Genomic DNA, 25,289 nt, shown 5'->3' with positions numbered 1-25,289 from the left:
GGAGACATAGGATAGGAATTGCAGCATAAGATAAAAGAAAACTATTGGAAAAGAAATAGCCCAAATAGCAAGACAGTTTGAACAACTGTGATTTCCATAGCTAATCTGGTTCCACATGTCCCAATGGTTGATGGGCAGAATTATTTTTGCTGTTGGGAATCAAGACTCTTTCTTCTAATAATGGAAGTTATCGAGATATAGTATAGCCTTTATTGTCATTGCACATCATGTATACAAGGAAATTGGTTGAGATGATCGTCAAAGGCCTCCCTCTGTTCCCAGGGAACAGGAAACTTATAGTACCTGCTCTGAATCTGGATACCTGCATGCTCCCTGAAGAATAATTAAAGGAAAAGAGTATAGAGTCAGTGATTTTTCTAAGAAATATTTTCTGGCTAGTTACAGTAAAATATATTGGGGGGAGAGGGTAAAAAAAATATAGGGAAAGAATTACTAGGTACAACTAAGAAACATGAAGTGTTGCCCTTAAAAAGAAATTAAGTCATAATTTTAAATCCATTTATGTATAATTTTAAAAAAAGTATCTCTCACTGTGGGAGGCTAACATGAGACTTGGTTATATTCTCAGGTGAGTGAGCACGTGCTTACTAACAATATGTGCTACTAATAAATTTCATTGCCTTAATGCTGGTCTAAAATATTCATATAAACAGATAAGTCAGCAAGAATCTAAGGTTTTCAGTGAAATACAAAATAATTACATCTTACAATGTGGATTCCCTACTTGTTCTTGCTGAAAAACTTGCCAAACTTCAATTTGTAGAAATAAATTGGATTAATTTAGCCCTGAATCAGTAATAGTGAATTCCTGGCCAATTAAGTTGGCTGAAAAGAAATCAGTATGGAACCATTGTACCTAATATGAACATCTACAATGGGTTTATCTCCAGTGTGTCTATAGAAGCCAATGATTTTGTAATCTGCACCTCATGGACACTTAAAGATCCTCCAACAAGGATCTTTCCTCTAGCTTTTACCCCTTTGGAATACATTGCACCCAGAAATACTGTATACCTGGCTCCTACCCTATTGGTATTTCAGCAGACCATGAAGCCTATTCTGGCTCAAACTGATCAGTTGTTAAATAACCATCTAGCTATTGCATTGTTGTATTATGAGCTAGAGGAGGTTCAGCAAGAATGTGAGCTGTTAACATAATGCAAACTCAGTGGCTGCTTTGTGTATGACTCCAGGAAACTAGAAATTTATAGAGATATACTGGTGTAAATGGAATAAGGGGAAGTAGCTATTTGGCTAAGAAAGTGATGATTTAAAATTGTCAGTATATAATCCATGATATATAACAGATGGTCATGGATCAGGCTGATTTTGGATTAATGAGCTTCCATGCAGGATGAAGTTGCAACACAGAATAGACAAAACAAAAAACCACAGGGTGTTTTTACTGATAGAAAAAAGTTAGCCATGTTAGCCATCCAAATTAGTTGTAATCCAAGTCAAGACAAACAATCTGTAATAGGGCTGTGCAGAGCTTCAGATTTGATTTCCAAAATGTGGTTTGGATTATGTAGGAATACAGCACTTTAAAGCAGATCACTTTTTCCTGGTATCGCATGACGGTTGTGGAAAGAAATAATCCCAGGTACTTTAAAGCGTTGCAGTGAAGTGCCATAGCCTCATTCCTGTTTACTCTGAAGTCCCTTTGGAAATAAACTCCAAAGTACTCTGAAGCCTGATCTGTACATTTATGAATTTTCCAAAACTCTTCACAAAATAAAGTGAAAAGAAAGAAAGAAAAAGATAGATAGGGCAGAAGAATTAAATGAGAGGGAAAGGTTTCATAGTTTTAAAAAAACGTGAGACTCCACTGATGCTTGATCATTCCAACAGTCTAATAATTCACTGCAGCTGGAGGCTGACCATGTTCTCAACAACCTTCCCTAAAACAGAAGGTTGAAAGCTGGACAAGCTATTTTCCAGATCCAGCAATGATCTCTTGATGGGGTAAACCACCACTTCTTTCAGAATCAATGGAACCATCCCTTCCTCTCTAAGAGGCATTAACCTTCACATGGATCAGCTCACAAGCCTGCTTCCTGCAGGATTTGGGTAACTGGGTGGGCAAGGGTCTAAAATAAAGGTGATTATACCCACAACTCTGGGAATCACTGTCCCTTGGGACTAACTGTTCAAACTCATCCCAGATACCACTATAAGATTCTCTTTATCTCCACCTTTGCTCAGCTAGGTTATTTATTTTAAAAAAGCTTCCAGCGTCATCTAGCCAAGTATATGCCAAATGAGTTGGACACAGGTATCTGTAGACTGTGTGTGAGTGTGTGTCAAAAAAAACCCTCAGTATCTTGGCTGCAACTATCTGATCTTTGCCTTGTTATTTACATGTGTTGTGCATATGTGCATGTAAAAAAGGGATGGGATTTCAGTTACACAATCATAGTCACCATCCCGACTCTTTTGAGTACCTCACCCCCTCTTGCATTTTAGATATTGGATAATTCCAATAATTTTGGATTTCTTTCATAACCTACGGAAGTGGAAATTATGAAAGTTGAAGTCCAAAACCTGAAAATCTGGGCAAGGAAGGATGATGGTAAGATTTTTCAGGATCTGAATATTTATCCAGTGAATTCTTCTATTGAAGTAAGATAGACAGCTGGTGAAGGTGATGCACTGAAATAATATTAATAGTATTTATCTCATTACACTAAACTCTTTCAATCTTTAATGGTGTAGAAATCTGTTATTAGGGAAGCACATATAAAGTAAAGGCAAAACAGTTTCACATTATTATAGTTTGTTTCTCCTCCTAGTCAGTATTTTTAAATTTTATGTGCATCGGTATATAGGAATAGTTTGCTATGCTTCACATACTACTTAAGAACATGCATTTTATTTTAGAAATGCAGCATGTTGAAAAAATTGCTTCTGCTTTTTGATCCAAATTTCAAATCCCCAAAGACAACTGCTGACTAACCATGCATATGAAAATGCTAAAGTTGTAACCTGTGTCATCAGGATGAATGAATATGGTTTGGAAACAGAACAAAAAATTAATAATGGAGCTATGAGTTAAATACAGTAGAGAAGAGACTACATTTTCTACTGCTACAATCCCATTATATAACTAATCACTCAAACTAATTACTCATATAAATGCATATTTCTATGGGGCTAAAGAAATGTTTAAAATAATGGAGCAACTGCTGCTATGAAGGAAATGAAATAGGCATTCTAAAAATATGCATCAAATTGAAGTAAATAAATCAATTTTAATTCTGAAACACATGAATGACCCATTTGTCTTACAAACCATATTGCTTGGTTAAAAGAATAGGGACTATCCTGTTTCTCACAGTACCAAAGATGAGCACATCCATGCAGGACAAAAAGTGGCAAAAGGCATTTAGAAGCAAACGCATTCCTGAACACAAGCAACAAAACCCACGGCCTCTGGATTTATCTCACTTTCTAACTTCCAATATCACATGGGCTATTTCATCCATTTCTGTCTACTGTGCTTGTTAGTGAATTACACTCGTTCTCAATAATAAGCTGAAGAAAGAGTGGAGCATCTAGTCAGCTGCTGCAAGAAGGGTGCACAGATTACCTATAAACAAGAGCATGATGAAGTAAGAACAATGGTGGATTGGAAGATCTGCAAGAAAACCATTTGCCCACAAGACTGATGGGCCACAAAATAGAAAATGAAGAAGCTAAAGTGGTCAACAATTTTAGAATTGAAACAGACCAGCCCCTGCCACATAACACCCTAGACTTAACAATTGTTGATAAGAACGACCAAAACGTCTGGATAGGGAACATAGCAGAAGAAACTGTGGACAGAAGAATAGAAGAGAAGGCACTGAGGAAAATCACAAAATACAAAGACCTGCAAATAGAAGTAAAATGACTGTGGCAAAAGAAAGCAAAGAAACCAATAATGAGAGTCATGTTGGGTGCAATCCCCAAACAACTAAAGCATCACAATGCTGTCGGCATTGACACAATCCCCATCAGTCAATTACAAAAGGCAGCTTTATTTGGAACATCTTACAGTTTGCTACTATACCTTTAGCACCACCAAACAACATGTGCCTATCCTCAGTCCTTGTGAAGTATTCAATAGGTGGATAAAAATGCCAAATCCAGTTTAAGCAACTGACTAATTATGTGGTGAACCAAAATAACGCATTAGGAAACAACATCTCTCCATCCCAGTCTTAGGAAGAACTGAATAAATGGATTAAAAATGCTAAATCTAGCCTAAACATTTGGTTGACTGTGCAATGAACAACAACAATAGGTAATAATAATAAACAACCAGTCTAAACCTTTCGCTGACTGTGTGCAAACTATAATAATAATTTCAAGCTCATGACTACTGATGCACAGTGATCAAATGAATCCTGGGCCTTCAAAAATCCAGTATTTTGTTTAGAGTCTAAATGCACTTTTAAAAACTGGGTGTTGCAAGTATCTGGGACAATTAAAAAAGAAATTTGGAATATCAAGTTTGATATAGATGCTTAAATTTTCTTGCTCTTCTCTGTGCAAGACCATTTTTAGAACTACAATAATTTGCAGTAAATGTCCCTTCTTTGATAACTAAAGAGCATATTAGGTGGCATGAAGGAATTCCTTCCATATCAGCTTATTCTTTTAACTTGCAATTTGAATCGTCAAGAAATATTTGCTTTTTGAGAACCTTTTATGGTTTTCTGCAATTTGGAAAGGGCTAAGTAGGGAACCACTATGGAATATCCCTACTTTACAAAAGGAAAAAAAGTGCACAACTAAGTGTACCTTTTGGATTTGCTGAGAGTTATTGAGAGTCAGACAGCATACAAACTTAATACACTCCTTGTTAAATACTATCTTTTCACCCCTGTGCTTTTAAGGATTTTGCTTGGGTTTTGTCCCTTACTAGCTAAAATTGTTTTAATTCACTATTGAAAAACATTCAGAAAATTTATATTTTTTGAAAGTACCATTTAGCATGTAGTATTCATACTTCCAGAATATTTAGAGGTTGTAATTTCATTTTGCTAAGCATTGGATTCTGTATTAATGGAGTCTGGACAATTTCTCATGTGCAACCTGTTTCAGCTTGATCATTGTATGTTTAGGTTATTCATGTAGGAATAGGCAGTGACCTGTAGGTGGCAGAAGAGATCAGTATCTGATTTCTATGTTAGTACTGTATTTGTTTCTTCCTTGCAAGCAGTAATAAGAAGATTTAGTTGCACATGTGACTAAATTCCTACTGGGAATAGGGGGAGGACATTTGAGTTGTGGCTGGATGATGTTTTACACATCAGTGTATTTTACTGGACGTGCATCTGCTGGGATTTTTGTGAAATGGTTAATTATATACCCTTAAAATTCTAATCTATTGGGGGGGGGGGGTGTTACTATAACACACTACAAATATTCCTACAACTGTTGTAGCTTACCCGTAAGTTTATATCCAGTTACATAAATATAAGAAGATACTTGCCAATTACATATATCTTGGTCTCATATACAGATTTCACATTTTCTATGCATTTTTCCCTGCTTTGGGTCACAGTGTTCTTCAAACCACAGGGTACCTACTAACATTGTGTACCTAAAAATATTACCAAATTAAAATAAAATGAATGTCTTTTTTAATTATATTTTATTTCTTTTAACCGAACCAGTTTTTAGATAGGCCATGTTCTTCTAAATGGAAGAGTGAGGCTTCCACTTAGAGATGAATATGAGGTGCGGTTTATGAGTTTATGGTAGCCATAAGCCTGTTTGCTTAGTACGCACTGCAATAATTTAATTCGTTGTGGCTTTCCCGCCATTTTTTTCAGATAGATTTCTGACCACACCTGTTAACCTCATGTTTTATAATTGGACAGAATGAAGCAGTCATTCCAAACAGCAAATTCAGGATGCCATGAGAAGACATATTTTTTTGCCCTTAACTATGGATTTTCTCCAGGAAAATTTCAGAATTAAAGTTCAAGCTTGTAAGCATATGGTAGGTAGGGGACTCGACATATTTTTTTTCCATGGTTCATGTTACCCTGCAATCTCTCTCTATAGTCGATTTTTCTTACTTATGCTCGCTTCTGGTATTAGAGGCAAATGGGGAAGGGGATGATTGGCCTTTACAGATTACATTGGAAGCAGTGGATATGAAGAACCTTTATGATTTCTTGCTTGTTATATTATTTTTGTACTTCTAAGCCTTTACTTTTCTATATAGAATTCTCATAATCTAATAGTAATTAATATACCAGTAGTTATAGAGAAGTCAGCCTGCCCTAACATCTCTCTATGTCATATGTGTATGAGCTTACCATACCCAATGTTTTCTGAGAAAAAAATGATAATAGATATTGGACACAATGCTCTTTGAATTGTGCCATCATGGGGGAGGAGTAGATGACTTGATAAAACATTATGTCATCACTTAAATGCAAGATTGCTCCTAGATCTGGGAAATTAAATCACCCTTTAGACAATATTTGGATTCAGTTCTTTCTTATGGTGCAGTATGACATTTCCTTATTACTGAATGTTATCTCCCTTGCCTAGTGGTCTAATTTTTAATAAGGTGGTAAATAGATCACATTCTCAAGTCACACTTTTATATTTTGAATGCTTTTCAGCCAGTCTTGACTCCTAGCAACTACTTCACTGATAGATTTCAGAATGGTTTTGCCACTGCTTTCTTCTTAGGGCTGAGAGAAAGTGACTGGCCTAAGGTCACCCAGCTGGCTTTGAGTCTAAAACAGGACTAGAACTCATGGTCTTCTGGTTTTTAGCTCTATAACTTAACAGCTACACCAAACTGACTCAAGTCACAACATGAGTGAATTCCATCCTCTCCAATCGGCTTCTGCTAGAAGAACAGTCAATAGATGCTACTTTGTGGTTTGTTTGGTGTGGTGTATAAACCATGTATTAGTTTGGGTAATGGATGGGCACACACAGGCTTAACGGTGACAACAGCTCTTTATTAAGTACAACAAGTGAGAACAATCCAGCAAGGTTGAGTCTGACAGCAGCCCTTTCATAGGGAGCTGTCAGACCCTTCGACCAATAGGATTAAACCTCTCTTCCCGCCGGAACAGAGGACCTTGGTGGAAACCACTGTAGTTAGAGCAAGTATCTAACACCCCTCCCCTCTTGGATGGAACAATCCTACTTGTTACGTAGTCACGCAGGTAGGCAGCTTTTGGGTAGCTCTGCCTGACCTGCACAGTTCAGTAGGAGGGGTTTCCTTGGACAGGTCAGACAGACCTGTTTGCTCCGCAGCTCCACTTAGTGGAAGCTCCTGGAAACTTTCACAGGCCACGGCTGGAGCTTCTAGGACCGGTTCGCTCGGAGCTCGCTGCAGGCCTGCAACATAACCAGATAGGTTTCCCGGTACCCCCAGGCTTGAGCTGGCCGTGGAAGGAGTGAGTGTTTGCTCCGTTTGGGTAGGGCTTTGGCTAACTCATGCAGGAGTTATCTCTGGTTGTCTAAGAGTGGAGTTGGAGAGGCAGCCACGGAGTTGGTCAATATGCCTTCTCCAATTCCTACCGTCCTTGAGCTCTAGGAGGTAAGAGCGAGGGCCAATGATGCCTATCACTATGGCAGGAATCCACAGAGTTCCCCTGGCATATTTGTGGGCATATACCGAATCCCCTACGCTAAATGTCTGAATCTTGCTTGTGGTGTCTGGGGGCGATGAGGCAGAATAATTGGAGTGTAGCTGGTCTAAGCGGGACCTTAGCCAACAACCCATGAGAAGCTCGGAGGTGCTTCTCCCTGTAGTGGCACTGGGTGTGATGTGCTGAATTAGCAAATAGTGGTCAACTGGTGTTTGCCAATCTCCCAGGCCCATCCTAGAGAGGGCCTCTTTTGCAGATCTCACCATTCTCTCCACCTGACCATTGGAGGCCAGATGGAATGGCGTGACCAGGGCATGCCTGATTCCCTGAATTGCTAGGAACGTCTCAAATTGCATGGCCATGAATTGGGTTCCATTGTCAGAGACTAAGATGTCGGGCAGGCCGTGTGTGGAAAAAAGTCTCCGTAGCACCTTGATGACTGCTTCTGCCGTAGTGGAGGTCATCAGGACTACCTCTAACCATTTCGAGTAGGCGTCCACAACTACGAGAAATGTCTGGCCATGAACTGGGCCAGCAAAGTCAATGTGCACACTAGACCATGGTGCTTGAGGTCGCTCCCACTCCTTAGTGGGCGCCTCTGGAGGAGCTGGTCTGGACTCCTGGCACGATGTGCAGGTAGCCACCCATTCTTTGATCTCCCTGTCCATGTTAGCCACCACACGTAACTCCTAGCCAAAGACTTCATCCTGACAATTCCAGGATGCCCTACGGGTAAAGCCTCTAATACTGCAATGCATAGTTTGGGTGGAACAACAACCCGGTCCCCCCACAATAAACAGCCATTTACAACCGATAACACATTGCGTTTGGCAAAATACATTTTGAAATCAGCCCCAACAGGCCCCTTGGGTCACCCCCTCCACATCCAGTTCAACATTTGTTTGATGGTGGAGTCCTTTGCAGAGTGACGGGCAATGTCACTGGACGAGACAGGGCCAGTCTCAAGGCAGTCAATGAGGAGGACTGGCGTCTCGGGGGTGGGGTCAGTGAGAAGTTCAGGCAGCGGGCAGCGGCTTAGAGCGTCAGCGTGCCCCAAAGTGGAGCCTGGTCGGTGGATGAGACGGTAGGAGTAGGCAGCTAGGAAGATGGTCCATCTGGTCATATGGGGTGATAATGACACTGGGGTAGGTCGGTCCCCAGCCAGCAAGACCAACAACGGCTTGTGGTCCATAACCAGTTCGAAGTCCCGGCCATATAGGTACTCATGGAATTTCTTTACTCTGGCCACTGCAGCCAAAACCTCACGGTCCAGCTGGCTGTAGTTCCGCTTTGCGGCAGACAAGGTCTGGAATAAAATGCAATAGGGGCTTCGGTTCCGTTGGGCATGCGGTGGCTGAGTATGGCGCCAACACCGAACGAGGAAGCGTTGCAGGTCAGCACCAATGGCAGGGTCTGGCTGTATTGTACCAGGAAGGAGTCTGCCGACAGGAGTCGTTTTACCGCACCAATTGTGGCAGCCTCGGCTCTGCCCCAGGACCACTTCGCATTCTTAGCCAGAAGACGGTGTAAGGCCTCAGCAACGGTGGCTTTCTGTTTAAGAAAGACACTGTAGAAATTAAGGAGCCTGAGGAACGCCTGCAGCTCGGTTTGATTGCAAGGTTTGGGGTCGTTCTGAATTGCTTTAAATTTTTGTGTGGACAAGTCAATCCCAGAGCCATCGATTAGGTACCCTAAGAATTCAAGCCCTGACAAGTTAATTTGGCATTTCTCTTTTTTGAGACGGAGGCCTTTGTCTCTAATTCGAGCCAAAACTGTTCGTACACGTTTGAAAAGTTGTGCCTCATTTGCAGCCGATACCAAGATGTCGTTGAAATAGGGGACGACTCCTGGAATCTCCTGCAAAAGCCATTCCATGATGCTTTGGAACAGTCCAGGGGTGATACTAATGCCGAATTGCAGGTGGTGACATTTGAATGCACCCCTGTGAGTCACAATGGTTTGGGCTTCCGCCGTAGCGCCATCTACAGGCAATTGTTGGTATGCCTGCACCATGTCCAATTTTGCGAACATTTTTCCGGGGCCTAATGAATGAAGGAGGTGCTGTACAATGGGTACAGGGTAGGCACTTTGTTGTAGCGCTTTATTTATTGTGCACTTGTAGTCTGCGCAGATACAGACAGACCCATCAGATTTGACAGGTATCACTATAGGGGTCTCCCAGCATGCATGATTTACTGGCTCTAGGATTCCCTGGCCTACGAGCTTGTCAATTTCCCTGTCAGTTTTGGGGCAGAGAGCAAAAGGTAGTCTCCTGGGTTTTAGCCTTACTGGGGCTATGTTGGGGTCCAAACTAAAGAAAATTGGAGTCCCCACATACTTACCCAGCCCGGTGCCGAAGATGTCTTCAAACTCCCTTGTCTTTCAAAGCGTTGATACTGGTCACCCAGGGCTTGGAACCAATCTAGCCCTAGGAGGCTCTGCAGGTTGCTGCTGACCACTGTCACTGGGAGTTTCCCGCTGAACTGCTTGAACTTCACCTGGAAAGTAGCTTGGCCCATGATGGGGACCCGGTTTCCCTGGTAATCCTGTAGGCGGATGTCAGGGGTGTGAAGATGCTGCTTCTTTAGGCTAGGGATAGTCTGCTTTAGGGTAGACCACGGCATGATAGTCAGTGATGACCCTGTGTCGATCTCCATCTCACATGGAGAGTCCTCAATGAGGACTGTGACCTTCAGCTTTTTTGGCCACCTGGTGCGGACTTGGCCAATTGACGTGTGGTAGGTGACTCTATTGTCGCCCTCTGAGCGCTGTGGTGACTTCTGCCAGGCCCCTTGGTTGGGCCTCTGTTGGCGGTTTAGTGTGCTTCTAGGCTGCCAGGTAGTGCCAGGGAATTCATTCTGGCACACCTTGGCGATGTGCCCCTTTCGATTGCCTCGAATAAGCAGTCAAATCGTAGCATGTACGAGTCCCAGTGCTCGGTGACTGGGTCATACGGAGTCGGTGGGGTGTGCATGGCCATTTTGTGTTCAGAGGGCATTTTGAGTTTGCCGCTGAAAAATGGCTGCTCGAAGGCGCGCTGAGCTCTGGGCTGGATTGCTACACTCTTTTGGTTCTCCTAGTTGCCTTCCAATCCCATCCTCGTCACCAGTGTTAGATTGGGTAATGGATAGGCACACACTAGCTTAACGGTAACAACAGCTCTTTATTAAGTACAACAAGTGAGAACAATCCAGCGAAGGTTGAGTCTGACAGCAGCCCCTTTATAGGGAGCTATCAGACCCTTCGACCAATAGTATTAAACCTCTGTTCCCGCCGGAACAGAGGACCTTGGTGGAAACCACTGTATTTAGAACAAGTATCTAACACCATGAATATTTGGAGCAGAGTAGACTTTCTAGTTTATAAGTCACATTAAATTATAGAAGAAGCTTATCAGCACAATGCTTGGTCATAAGAAATTTAAACAGGCTATTTACATTTGAAAAAAATAATAATACTATTTCTATCATAGTCACATACAAAACAATAAAATCCTTACAATTTTTAAAACATTATAACCAAACACGCAAACAATTTAAAACACCCCTTTCCCTGGTTCCAGGAATATTGTAGTGTCAGTTTCGAATTGTGAGAACATTACCAAAATAATAGGTAGATATGGAGGCCTTCCAAAGGTGGAATTCAACTGGTTTGGACTGGTTCGCCCAAACCGGTAGCGGAAATCACAGGTGGCTCCGCCCACCCATGCCTTCTGTATGGCATCCCATTTAGGCCCTTTTTTCACCACAAGCTCATGCGTGGAAGGCTGGACGTGTGCATGCTCACATTTGCAAACCGGTAGGGAAGGTAAGTGTATACTACCCCTGAGGTCTTCCCACCTAGTGAAGTATATTTTAATATTTCCCTACTTCTGACTTAAAATATCTATCCTTTAATCAACAGAAGATTGTAACATATCCCTGCTGATGATCCCTGTGGTGACTCTTTTGGTCTGTTTTGATTTTGTGTGCGCACAGCTTGATGAACAAAGCAAATGGATTGGCTGCTCTCTTTCCTTATCTACAGGATAGTAAAATGTGGCAAAAACACCTATCAATTATGGTGCCACAGTATGAATGGGGCCATTTTGGAGGAAATGTGAGTTTCCTCCTTTTTTTTGATCATGAAGCAATTGGTAAGGGGGAAGAAAGGTTGCACTCATCCTTTCATCGCTGACTATTTCAGACTTAAAATAGACCACCGAGGGCCAGTTAACACACTACAGAATTGCTGACCAAGGTTTAGAGACTGACTCTAATGCTCTTGCACAGTTCTGATGGACCCTCAGCATATAACTATCTATTTTTTTCTGTACAACAACAAACTGTTGTTTTATACGGCTGATCAGGGGCTAGAAGGGAAGAGACATGTCTGCAAAAACTTGAAACGGCCAGTAAAGGCTGCTGTGTTTCCACTTGCTACCAAATAATAAATTTTCACTTCGATGGAAAGGACAGCCAAATATATTCAATTTTGCATACTTTGTAGCTGCTGGATCTGGTCAAGTTAAGGCAGAAACTCTCTTTTAGCTGTGATAATAATAATAATAAATATAAAATAATAATAATAATAAATATAAAATAATAATAATATTGGTAGTTCACTGTCTTACTAATGGGCAGGGGACAAAATGAACACAATGCCATGGGGACTCAAACAACAAAGACTTGTTGCCAGAACATGTCTGTAGCATATTTATGTGGGAAAAGAGATAACTCCTTAATACTGTGCTGAGGTAACAGTAATATGAGCAGGCTTTATGGTTTCATCCTGAAATGATGTCTTACTGCAGCCCTCGTGTGCCCCACTGTTTATCAAGGATCTGCCCCTCACGACATAGTCTTCATTTACTGGACACCCAATTATATTGACATTGAAGGCATGTGAAGGTGGCTGTGAAGAAGAACCCTGTACCTGCAAGAATCGTTGGATCGTACAATGGCATGATATCCATTGAGGGTTTCTAGTGTCTTCTAAAGGAAAGGCATTAATAGATTAACAGAGTTGGAAGGGACCTTGCAGGTCATCTAGTCCAACCCCCTGCCCAAGCAGGAGACCCTACATCTGCCTCTAGCTAGGATCGAACTCACAACCTCCTGATTGTGAGGCGAGAGCTCCACCTCTAGGCCACAGCAGCATGATAGCAGTGTTTCAATATCTCAGGGGCTGCCACAAAGAAGAGGGAGTCAAGCTATTCTCCAAAGCACCTGAGGGTAGGACAAGAAGCAATGGGTGGAAACCAATCAAGGAGAGAAGCAACTTAGAACTAGGGAGAAATTTCCTGACAGTTAGAACAATTAATCAGTGGAACAACCTGCCATCAGAAGTTGTGAATGCTCCAACATTGGACGTTTTTAAGACGTTGGATAACCATTTGTCTGAAGTGGTACTGGGTTTCCTACCTAAGCAGGGGGGTTGACTAGAAGACCTCCAAGGTCTCTTCCAGCTCTGTTCTGTTCTATTCTATTCTATTATTCTATTCTATTCCATTCCATTCTATAGCTGATTACTATAGATAGGTCAGTGTAATGGAGATGAGAACACATTTTATGTTGCCTCCACGATGATTATTTAAAACCTATGGCCACTTCCTACTTACTGATTGATGGTGTCTTCAGTTACCTTTTAGCCACAGCTAAGGAGATAAAATGCCTTTTTTCATTCTATTATATGGACACAAAGGAAGTTGGATGACTCTTCTCCCACTGTAGAGTTAGTGCTTGTCACCTATCCTTGCCTCAACTGAAAATCATTCCATCACATGAAATGCAATATCCCTGTTGCTAGCCCGTCTTTCTTCTACTGCTTTTGTTTCAGGACACTGCAATCACCTCCAGGGTGGGGAGTAATAAAATTTAAAAGAGTTTATACCTCTCTGGTGTATTACATAGAATAAAGGATAAAACACTGCTTTGTTTGATGCAGCTAAAAAGAACTTAAACCAGTCTCTCATAAGGTGGGGCCAAGCTGATGGCAAATCACAGCCATGCCAAAACAAAAAACGGAGATGTTGCTAGGGCACATGTGTGCCCTAGTTGGGAATGATTTTTTAAAAAAAAAACAGCCATTGCTCCAAGAGAGATATAGAATAGAATGAGCTGGAAGGGACATTGGAGGTCTTCTAGTCCAGCCCCCTGCTCAAGCAGGAGAACCTACCTATACCATTTCAGATAAGTGATCATTTCAGATATGTACACATACACACACACACTCGGGCCTAGATAACACTGCAAAATGAATCCTTTATATTTAGGATTTTTGTAGGGACTGATGTGCTGAAGAAGCATTTCCCCTTAAGTGTGTGCCTTGGTCCGCATTCTAGATGCAGGTTCAGCAACTTGGCTTCGTTTCCCTTGAACTGATGCCAATTGCAAACGAAGGAGCAGGGGAATCGAACAGATGCCCACGATGCCAAGTAGCCTTCCCAGAAGAAGCTTGGACACGGTGGGGGACGGCAGCTTCGCCTCTTCGTTGTACGCAGAGCCGGAGCGACGCTGTGGACTTCCCCCCCCCCCCCGCCGGTTGCTGCCTTTTGCTTTTCAGCGGCTCTCCCTGAATACAGGCGGAGGCTGCGGCTGCTAAAACGCGGCGTTGGTCACTGACCTCTCTCTCTCTCTCCCTCTCCCTCCCTCCCTCCTTGCACGACTCAGTCTCATGATTCACTCTCCCTCCCTCCCTATCTTGTATCCTGGCAGAGCCATTTGAATCTGCAGGCCAGTAGCGTTCTGGGAGTGGGCGGAGGGGAGGCGAGTCGGCTCCAGGCGGAGATGCTTCAGCTGGACCTGATTGATGCCACTGGGGAGACCCCCGCCGAAGAAGGAACGGCGCCCGATCCTATCAAGGAGCCCCAGCCAGTAACCATGGATACCTACAGACCGAAACGGCCCACGACGCTCAATCTCTTCCCGCAGGTGCCTCGGACGCAGGTGAGTCCCTCTGCCTCCCACCCAAAGTCCCTTGACACACCCCCTTCCCGCCGCCTTGTCGCTTCCCGTTTACTAAGAAAAGGCGATTTTTAAACCTCCCCCCCCACACACACACACCGCTTCGAGGAAGTTGGATTCCCTCTCCCTCCGAATATACGAGGCTGTTTGAGCTTCCTACTTGTTGCCTAATTTGAGGGGCAGCGGGTCCTCCGGTGGGGCTGCGTTTTTGAAGAAGGAGGGGAGACATTCTGGGCTGAAGGACGCCTCCTTTTCCTTCCCTTCCCACCGCAATGAAGAATTAAGCAGTGGGAGAGTTTTAGAGCGAAAGAAGTGAAGCCTCTGAAGAAGTAAATCGCTTTTATGAAAAAGGGTGTTGCACAGTTCCCGACGGGAGAGAGGGAGGGTAGGATTGTTAGTGGCCATAAAAATGTATTCTGATTATGCATGAAGGTCACCTGCCTCCTTGTGTTCTCTGCCATTGACAGTATGTGCCTTTGATTCAAAATGTGTTCTACAGCTGAAAATTGGCAAGCTCTGGAGGTGGATCAATTCTTAGCGATCAAAGGAGACAGAGATCTTGCATTGGGTTGGGAGAGAAATAAAAGCATACATAGATTGAGCAATGCTACGAATCCCCTATCTAGGGTTGCAGTGGATTGCTTTTTTACCTGTGGCAAAATGTACAATAATGCAAGGTACAATTAATTCCTTTTTATAGAATATGCTTGTTTGAGATGACAGCAGCTCAGCTAATGAACTGAGGATCTATTCAGAGTGTATGTGCAACACAGTGTGTGAGCTGGAGAGAAATTAGCATGAGTTTAGGCATGTTTAGTAAAATGCACTATTCCCCTGACTTCAATTAGAATTAGTTTCTTAATAAAGTATTGCAGTCTATGGGAGGATCTCATTTCTCTGGGCTTTAGACTATAAAATATTCCAGGATCGTTTAACAGACCTTATGGCCTTTTTCATTCTGAAGTCATAGAAATAAGACAAAACTGTTTCACCATCCAGAAAGTCACCTTATGAGGTTAGTAAGGTTATATATTGTCTACCTTGTGGATTTGTTTCATGGTTATCTTTCTTTCCTAAGGGATGGACATAAAATGTGACACAGTTTATTTTTTTTGCAGAGGTTATAAAGGCTAATGTAGATATCCTGGAGGTCTGACCTAAGGGATTGTGAAGAATCCTTGACATATCAGAGTTATAAACAAAACCACTAGGGCCAAAGGGACAATTTATCATGGAAGGTAGATCTATTGTATCTTCTGAATTGTGCTAAAAGCCTAAGAGAGGGTGCTTCTGGGAGGAAAGAAGGTGTGAATAAATGGGATTTGTTCAAATCTTAGGTGACCTGAGCTTGGCCACAAAACTCAAAATGATCTTAGATGCTTAATCCTCAAAGGAGATAGAGGAAACTGTAAATCTTTGCTGCCTTGTAGAGGTCACAAGGATTTTTGAAGCTCCAGTGTGGTTCAAAAAAAAAACATTACAGACAGACATCTATAAGATGATATAATAAAAAGGACCCTATGGCAACTTAAGTTAGGTTTTCTATAACCTAATGGCTTCCAGGTAAGACAGAACTCTTATCATCAATAGCCAGCATGGGCTAGAAGCCAAAACTAGAGCTGTTAGCCAAAACTTCTAGAGGTCACTAGGTTGAGAAGTCTGTCTTAAAGTAATAGATATTAATAGCTTCCATTGAGTAGAGCCTATATCAAAAGACTCAAGGCAGTTGCATTAGTTGTAGATGGGAAAGTGGAGGCGGTGAACTAGTTGAAAGTATTAAAAGAACTGCTTCCCAGGAGACTTCTTTAAAGGAACTGGAGATGCTCTGCAAAGTGATACAAAATATATGAATGGCGGGTGTTTTTTTGTTTTGTTTTTTGTTTTGCTAAACTGTGTGGTATCAGAAAAATGCTTTCCCTTCTGTACTGTTATATTTCCCCTTCATCTGGAGCTGTGAGTGTTTCGGGGCCTCATGCTTTAATTATTCACAAGCTGCCCATCTTTTATATCCTTCTCTCTTCTTTCATCTATACAGCAGTGAGGAAGGTTCCACCCTGGACTATTTTTAATTATATGCTGTTCTGGGATACAACTTCATTTGCTAAATAAGATTTTCTCTGTGACAATTGGAAAATGCAAAGGAAAGCAGGTGCCACTCTGTGAAACAGATGGTGAAGACTGGGGTGGGTGGGTGGGTGGCATTGGGAACTGGTGTTCAGTATGCAGTTGACAATGGAAGGTTTTTAAGTGTAGGCAGAAAAGTGTAGTCATATGTAAAGCAAAAATATTGCACATCAATATCTGAAATAGCTCAGGTGCTATTAGTTCTAGAAAAGAGTGAAGTTAAGTTATGACAACTTTTTCAGCTACAGGATATAATTGGACTTTGGAGAGGATGTTATGGGGACTTTGAAATATCGCATCAAAGAGAAGGCTGTGGATTGTAACCAAACACAACCCCCACCACCACCACCTATTTCTCAGAAGGCAAGATGGTGAACATGCCCTCAGCTCTATCTCACCAGTGGACCTGCTAATTCCTGCACCTCACCAACTTTTCTTTGGGCTAGTTAAGAAGCATTTTCCAAATAGAGCATTAGGCACCATTTTTATTGGTTAGGAGTGTTGTTGACCTTTATAGGAGGCCCAAAGCACTTTTGGAAATAATATTGGGAAGTGGAAATGAAGATGTAATGGGCAACAAAGATCTTTTCTTTGGGCTAGTAAAGAAGCATTTTCCAAATAGAGCATTAGGCACCATTTGTATTGGTTAGGAGTGTTGCTGAGCTTTATAGGAGGCCCAAAGCACTTTTGGAAATAATATTGGGAAGTGAAAATGAAGATGTAATGGGCAACAAAGATCCGGATCCTAACTGAAGGGACTGGGTTGTTTCTAAGACAAACCAAGAGTTTATTATAATCAGCTGGACCAGAAACATAATGTCATTGTTTTTATCTTAAAGGTGCCTTTTCAACTGGACTTTCTGATCCAGTTGCCGGAAAGTCCAGTTGTCTCTTGAAAAAGCATCTTTGGGACAACTGTGACCTGGATGACTTAGAATCTCCATAGACATTATTGTTTATAATTATCGTATTTTTTGGAGTATAACAAGCACCTTTTTCCCCCCAAAAAGAGGCTGAAAATCTGGGTGCGTCTTATACACTGAATACAGCATTATTTGCCTCCCAAAACCCCGCCCCCTTCACCAAAATGGCCGTGCATAGCTTGTAGGAAGCTTTTAGAGCACTCTTGGGGGCTGGGGAGGGCAGAAATGAGCAAAAAACAGCCCGTTTTTTGCTCAATTTTAACCCCGCCCAGCCCCCAGAAGCACTCTATAAGCTTCCTAAAGGATATCCATGCCCCCTTTTTTTTTACAAAAAAACGGGGCCGTTTTTGCAAAAAATGGCCATTTTTGCTTGTTTTGGGGGGGCATCCCCCCAGGAGCACTCTGCAAGCCCCCTAAAGGCTATTCATGCCTTTTGGGGGGGGGGAAACGGACCCGTTTTCATGAAAAACGGACCATTTTGGGGAGGTTTGCAGAGTGCAAAAACTTTTTTTTTATGTGCCTCTTCAAAACCTTGGCGCGTCTTATACTTCGGTGCATCTTATACACCCAAAAATACGGTACATTTTTTTAAAAAAGCAACCAGCATTTGGAACTTAACTCTAGATTATTGCAACCTGAAAATTGTTTCACTAGTATAGAGAGCCCATGTGATCCTTGCAAATTTTACTAAAGTGGCCAAACTTTGTTCTGTTCAGAATAAGCTTTAATGCCAGTACGTCAATAAAACTTCCTATGGTCCATGGTTGGAGTTTCTAGTTTAAAAAAGAAAGGGGGGGGGGGAAACCACCACAATTATTGAGGAAAGTCACAAGCATACTGCAGGGTGGGGAAGTTAATCTTTTTTCCTCATATTATTTTTCTCTATCCTGTGGCCAAGTTATGCTTGGAGGAAATCTGTTTTCAAATTTTCACTTATCACAAAGCTCACTCAGTGACTTGGACCAGCTTTTCACACTGTTTTAGGCCACCTACCAAAATCAGAGTAATATGCTACCTTTTTCCCATTGATAGAAAATATCTATTAATGCACCTTCTGCTATAATTAATACTACTATCAATAGTAATTAGGCATCTGTTGAATTATTTTCAGAATCTCAGCTCTTAAAATATTTTGAGACAACAGGGTTTTGAAACCAATTCTGGCATTCTGAGGAATATAACTGTTTGAGCCAAAAACTGAATTTAGCTAAAAAAAGTTAAGTCTACCTTTACAGGTTTTGGAAGGAGGAACATAATCATATCAAGGAAGAAACATAAGAGTTTCTGGGGATCTGGAATTTTTCTTTACCTGAGGTGATTGGAATAATAGTAAAAAGATGCACTACTGTGCTTGTCAAAAAGCAGAGGGAAGGGGGGGGAAACGATTTAAAAATTGCCGAGTTTCAAACCAACAGCCTTCTCTTGCCAAGGCAAGAGTTATTATACCTGTGGTACTACTTCAGCACTCATGATAATGATACTCTAAAAAACATTAAAAAATAAGGCCATATGAAAATGATATTTACTTTTCATGTTCTTATATTTGCTCAGTATGTCTGTATATATTTGTTTTTCAGTGTTTTAACCTTGTATATAAACAAATTCAGTTTAATATTTGTGTATACACACACACGCTTACACACACACACACACACACACACACACACACACAGAGACAGACACAAACAGAGGAAGACTTGCCTACAGGAAGAAAAGTGAGCGGTCATTTACTTTCCTGGAAAAGAAAGGTGAGAGGCACAGATGCCCAACATTCAGACTGGATACCTTGCAAGCTGTTGCAGTAGTGACTCCATCTGGACAGGATTTTCTTAAACCAGCTTAGAGTCAGGATGGCATGAGAGTGGACAGGAGCAGCTTAAATTCCAAAAGCAGATATGCCCTTCAATGAGCTTTTGGAATTATGTTGACTCTGCATTGTCTCAAACGCTTTCAGTGCAAGAAGGGTCTTTTGATACTCTAGATCATTTCATTGCAATGAAGTAGGACTAAATTCCATCAAATGAGACAACCAACTTATAGATATATTTATAAAATAACTACTGCATCCCAGTGTCATAAAAATATAGGACAGGAAAGTGAGTGCCATGCTTGAATCTTCTGATGCATTTATATTTCTTCAATTTACACTTTGACCTGGCTGTAGGGAAAAAATAATTGTGTGGGGGGGAGGAGAAAAGATGGGGGGAAGCCATTTTAGCCAAGTCAAAGTGTAGCAAAGTCAGCAGTATTACTGAATGCATTGGTTAAAGTTTGCTTCTGAGACCAATTCAAAGTGCTGGTTATGAATCCTATTTGTATAGCTTGGTTCCCGGGTACATACAAAATATATTTATTTATACATCAAATTTAGAGACCACCCATTTCACTTATAGAGTGACTCTGGGCAGTGTACAATCTTTTCCACACAGTTTTTGTCCATTCGATTTTTGAAGGAAAGCACCTGAAGTGATAAAGGTGTGGACTGATGATGTAACAATTTCTCAGTGGTAGAGATAAGAGAGTTTTGTACTACCACGCAGGTAGGAAGGGACAGGAAGGGACAGAATAAAACAGCATCTATAAGTAATTCACTGAGATATGCAGTTTGATTCTCACTGGCCCAAGTTTGACTCAGCCTTCTGTCCTTCAAGGTGTGTAAAATGAGGTCCCAGATCATTGGGGGCAAAATGCTGACTCTGTAAACCGCTTAGAGAGAGCTGTAAAAGCACTATGAAGTGCTGTATAAGTCTAAGTGTTATTGCTATTGCTATATGTATAATACAAGACAGTCAGAAAAATGAAGTATATCAAAAGTGGATGAGATTGAAGGGAAGAGTACAATGAGCTTCAGTATCTTTATTTCATTCATTCATTCATTTTACATATTATGCCAACAATCTCCCCTACAAGCTGACACTGGGCAGCTATGCACCAAAGTGTGAGAGTAGAACTAAATATTTATTCTAGAATGCAAATGCCATTTATATTTGAAAGGCATACATTTTTCACAACTCTATGCACATGTGCTGCTTTGTTAAATGTTTTGTTCACCACAATTTCCAGTTCGTGTGATTCTTCACTCTCATAAGAAGGTATCTGTGCACTTCCCACTCTTTGTAGCAAAGATTGGCTAATGAGATAGAAGAACTGGGTGGGATGTTGTGGCATGCCAGAAGGCTGAATGAAGGCCTTTTGATCTAATGATAAAATCTGTAGAAGAGTGGAGTTTGCAGATTCTCCATCTCTGGAAATTTCTCATGGATGGTTTAATTGGTCTGCTTGGGCATTACAGAGTTGGACTACAGATTAGACTAAATTCCTTGCAGCCCTTCCAGCTCTACAGTTGATTCAATGAGGAAATATGAAAACTAAGTAGTACCTCGTTGGAGTGATGTGAGGGTGAGAGTGATGCTCCATTGGAACAGTCTGGTGCTTTCCCATTTCTTTTCTTCCTTTTTAAAAAAAGCCCGACAAAATGCTAGCTGCATTTAGAGTCCTCCATCTGGCCTCAGCCTGAATTAAATGAAAGACAACAGGGTAGGAGTTAAACATCTGTGTAATTCAGTTCCCCTTCATAGGAACCAACTGACTAAAGAGGCCCCAGAAAGAGAAGGCTTAAGTTTTGTCTATTTCTTGTAGCCTGCTGCATCACCACCCTGGCTTTTCCCTTCTCCTGTTTCTATGCCTGCTACAAGGAGGCTGCAGATGGCAGAGCAACAGATGGAGGGAGTAGTGGGATCCCTCTGAATAGCCCTCTTTCCCACATGCACACTGACAATAGCTCGCTGGGTGTGTGTGTGTGAGAGAGAGAGAGAGGCCAATGTAGGAGGAGAAGGATGGGCCCCTTTGTGCCATGAGCCACTTTCCCTTGCAGATACAAGCCCTCTTTGTTCTTTTCTTCAGGACACTCTGAATAACAACTCTCTGGGGAAAAAGCACAGTTGGCAGGAACGAGTGTCTCGGTCATCATCCCCCCTGAAAACGGGTGAGTTCATCTCAGCACAGCCAGATTTGCTTTCCCCCACCCTTCTGCCTGCTGGAACAGTCCCCAATGCTTGGACCTCCTCCTCCTCATAATCTTCTAATGTCTTTTCACTTCGGCTGGCATCTTGCAAGGAATGCTGTAGTTTTATTAATTGACTACTTGGACTCAAGCCATTTGAGAGCTGGCTTTTTGTGTCTCAATTCCTTTAGGCCAGCATTCCCCCCCCCCCCTTTTTTTTTTAAAAAATATATATGAGTCAAACTCACAGAACAGCACTTTGGGGGATGTGATGTGTTAGAATGAGTGTGACATGTACTGGACTTAGATTCAGATGCCTTGTCAAACTTGAAGTTATCATTAAGCACATCAGTCTCTCGATCTAAGGTATTTCATGGTTTTGCTGGAAGGGGAAAGTATAAGTCATATCCTTTTAAGTGGAAGGATAAAAATGGTAGAAACTCCATGGATGTCATCTTCTGAGAAAAATATGTAGAAAAAGCTCCAGTGCTTTGAGTGAGCTATGAGAAGTGTATCAAAACATTGTTATCTGTATCTCATTGGTTATTTTATGTGTTCCTTCCTTCTTGCTTTTTAACCTGCCTACAGGTGAGCAGACACCGCCCCATGACCATATTTGCCTGAGCGATGAGGTCACTCACCAAAATAGCACAGCCTCCACCAAAGATCGGGGTACATCCACAGAAAGCCCATGCCGGCGTACAACTTCAACGCAGATTGCATCAGCCTGCATGGCTTCCTCTCGAGCACCTGACAAGCAGCAGGCTGTCAACCGCCTCCCATCCCAGAACCCAACTGTGGTAGTAGTAACAAGAGGACCTGAAGCTTATCGGGATCGTATTCGCTACCAGACTGATGTGAGATTGGAAGCTACTGAGGAGATTTACCTAACACCAGTACAAAAGAATTTGGATCCTCTGGAGTCTGAGAAGCCATTCATGTCACAGTCCAGTGACAACCGGATGTCCATTAGCTCTGACATAGACACTTCTAGCTACCCACAAATGACAGGAAAGCCCAATTCCTCAATCAGTGAGGAGGATGAGGTGCTGGATTACTTATCTTCACCTGACAAAATGAACACACCACGGACTGTGTACAGCAGCAGTAACGGTGGCTATCGGCCTCGCCATAGTTTCCAGAGGGCCTCTGTGAGCTCTGATACCAGCGCCCTCTCCTACGACTCAGTCAAATACACACTTGTGGTGGATGAGGATGTGCAGCTCGAACTTGTTAGTCTGAAACAGTGTTACTCAGGTTACAGTGACGAGAGTGATTCAGCCACCGTCTATGACAACTGTGTCTCCTCACCATATGAATCAGCCATTGGGGAGGAGTATGAAGAAGATGCCCTGAAACGTGATTCTGTTTGTCTCTCTGAGGACTCCACCCCTGAGGCAGACATCCATTTCTCCAAGAAGTTCCTCAATGTCTTCATGAGTGGCCGGTCACGTTCCTCCAGTGAGTTTTGGGCAAAAGTCATTTCCCACAGGCCCTAGAAAGAAGGGAGAGGGTAGGAGGGATTGAGAGCCTAAGAGGTGAGACAGAGGAATCTTTCACTTGCCAAGGGTTTGAATCCTGTTATAGTGAGAGTTATGACAAGGTTGCTAGGTGTACAAAAGAAAATTCTGCAAGAACCAGCATCCTTAACTTCTAATCTGGTTTCACAAAATCAAATGGCAATTTTAGTGTAGAGTGCAAGAAAATAGCAGGGGTGTTTCAAATTCTTTGACCATCAAATATTGGTTGCCCAGCGCAGAATAGAATGCTAACCATTCTTCTTAGGACTGGAATGGATTTTAATTTTTGCTGGGAATTTCTTTCTTGCATTACAATGCCCTTGAAAGTTGCCTGGACAACTTTGTACAATTTAAAATGGTTGGTCTCAACAATTTGAGTTTTGTTGCTGAAAAAGCCACAGATAGAATGAAGTGGATAGGTTGAGGTTTAAGCACTGATCTTGTGGTGAGGGCTTACAAGAATTGTATTCCTTTTCTATAATGATAGTTTTTCTAAGTCTTCAATATCCAAAGAATGAATAAATCTGATAACAGATTAGAAAGGAGAGAAGAATTGATGATTATTGTATATATACTATAACAAGTTTACAGAAATTTGGAACATTACAAATCAAATGCAGTAGGTTATCTGCGGGGATCAGAAAAGTCAAGATATTGGTCACACAATCCTATGATCAAAGCCCTGTCCCTTTTATATATGTGTAGACATCACACACAAGTACAGAGCAATCAAAAACTCAGGACTGCCATTTTTTGACACATCCGCACATCCTCTTGAATTTCAGGGAAAGAAATGTACTCCTATTCCAAATACATCAGCATTTTTTTAAAAAAATGTCTTGATGTGTGATCTCTTTCATTAGAAGCTATCTGTTCAGTTAATTTATTCTCTTCGTGTAGATGTTCTCAAGGGATCAAAATACATATGAAGGCATTTTAGTCTGTTTTTTTCCCTTTCTCTCTTTAGTGGATTCCCATTGGAAGTTGGTTTTCTCTACTTTTAATATTTTGTGCATTTAAAATAATAAGAGGGGATTTCTGATTAGCAAGACGGTTTCTGAATAATAGTTAACATTATGGTTTGAGGAGGAGAATGATTAGGTGGCTGTAGCATTTTCCGTCTTTTCAGGTGCTGAGTCCTTTGGACTTTTCTCTTGCATGATCAATGGGGAAGAACAGGAGCAGACTCACCGAGCTGTTTTCAGGTAAGTTTGGAGTAGATGATAGACTCTCCCTGCGCATCTAACCAGTGATGCCTTTCTTATCAAGTGATCTGCAGGTATTTTACTCACAAACTGAATGAGACAGTAGCAGAGGTGGGTTGCTCCTGGTTTGGCCCATTTCTACCGAACCGGTAGTGGTATTTTGGCCTGGGTCACAGAACCGGCAGCAACCCAAGCTGGCCACGCCCCCAAACCGGTTCCCTGGTCGCTGCTGCCATTGCCGGCATGTTGTTTAGTAGTGCATGTGTGTGCGCAGTTCACTGTAAATTGTTCTGCGCATGCACGAAGAACAATTTACATTGAACTGTGCATGCGCAAAAGGTGTGTGAAGCAAACTGGTAGTAAAACCGGGAGCAACCCGCCTCTGGATGGTAGGGTTTTTTTTCTATCCTTAACACATATACACACACCAGTTGCTTTAAAATGTAAAAAAAAAGTAAAAATACACAGTGACAAATGACCAAAAGAGACACACATATATGCATCATATAACAGATACATAGAAAATATTTCAGCTTTTGAACAGCAGATTAAACATGGATCACACAGAATAACGTTGGTTGAACTTTCCCATACATTAATAAAGCACTACTGCATAAATGATGGCTAATTTGTCAGAATGCAAGGCTTCTAGACATTTTCTAGCATTTTGGACTTGGCTTGGTCTAGGAGGTGACAGATTATCCATCAATAGAACCATAGACATATACAATATCTACAAACTGCACAAAAGAGACAATCAGCAAAACAAAAAGAGGAGGGAAAGACCAAAGCACCCCACATCAGCTACCAACCCTCAGATAAGAATAGATTAGCTCCAAGATTAACATCAGACCAACTAAGAAGTAAACAATACCCCAATCAAGGAGCTGTCAAACAAGCTAATAGTAAACAGCCCAAAGAACCACTAAGATCACT

General features: G+C 41.7%; 1 protein-coding gene across 1 annotated transcript in view; it reads left to right on the top strand.

The window, feature by feature from the left end:
• The window catches only part of MAPK8IP1 (mitogen-activated protein kinase 8 interacting protein 1), a 56,579-nt gene that overhangs the window by 14,494 nt on the left and 16,796 nt on the right, over positions 1-25,289 (top strand). The window contains exons 3-6 of the mRNA XM_081939896.1: positions 14,330-14,560; positions 21,529-21,610; positions 22,217-23,089; positions 24,278-24,353. Coding sequence (XP_081796022.1) covers positions 14,330-14,560; positions 21,529-21,610; positions 22,217-23,089; positions 24,278-24,353 — 1,262 coding nt within the window. The remainder of the gene's footprint in view (positions 1-14,329; positions 14,561-21,528; positions 21,611-22,216; positions 23,090-24,277; positions 24,354-25,289) is intronic.

This window comes from Natrix helvetica (genome assembly GCF_964273705.1).
Source record: "Natrix helvetica genome assembly, chromosome: 1".
In the NCBI taxonomy this organism is placed as follows: Eukaryota; Metazoa; Chordata; class Lepidosauria; order Squamata; family Natricidae; genus Natrix; species Natrix helvetica.
Note: the sequence above shows the minus strand (reverse complement) of the source record. Positions and strands in the feature narration are given on the sequence as shown.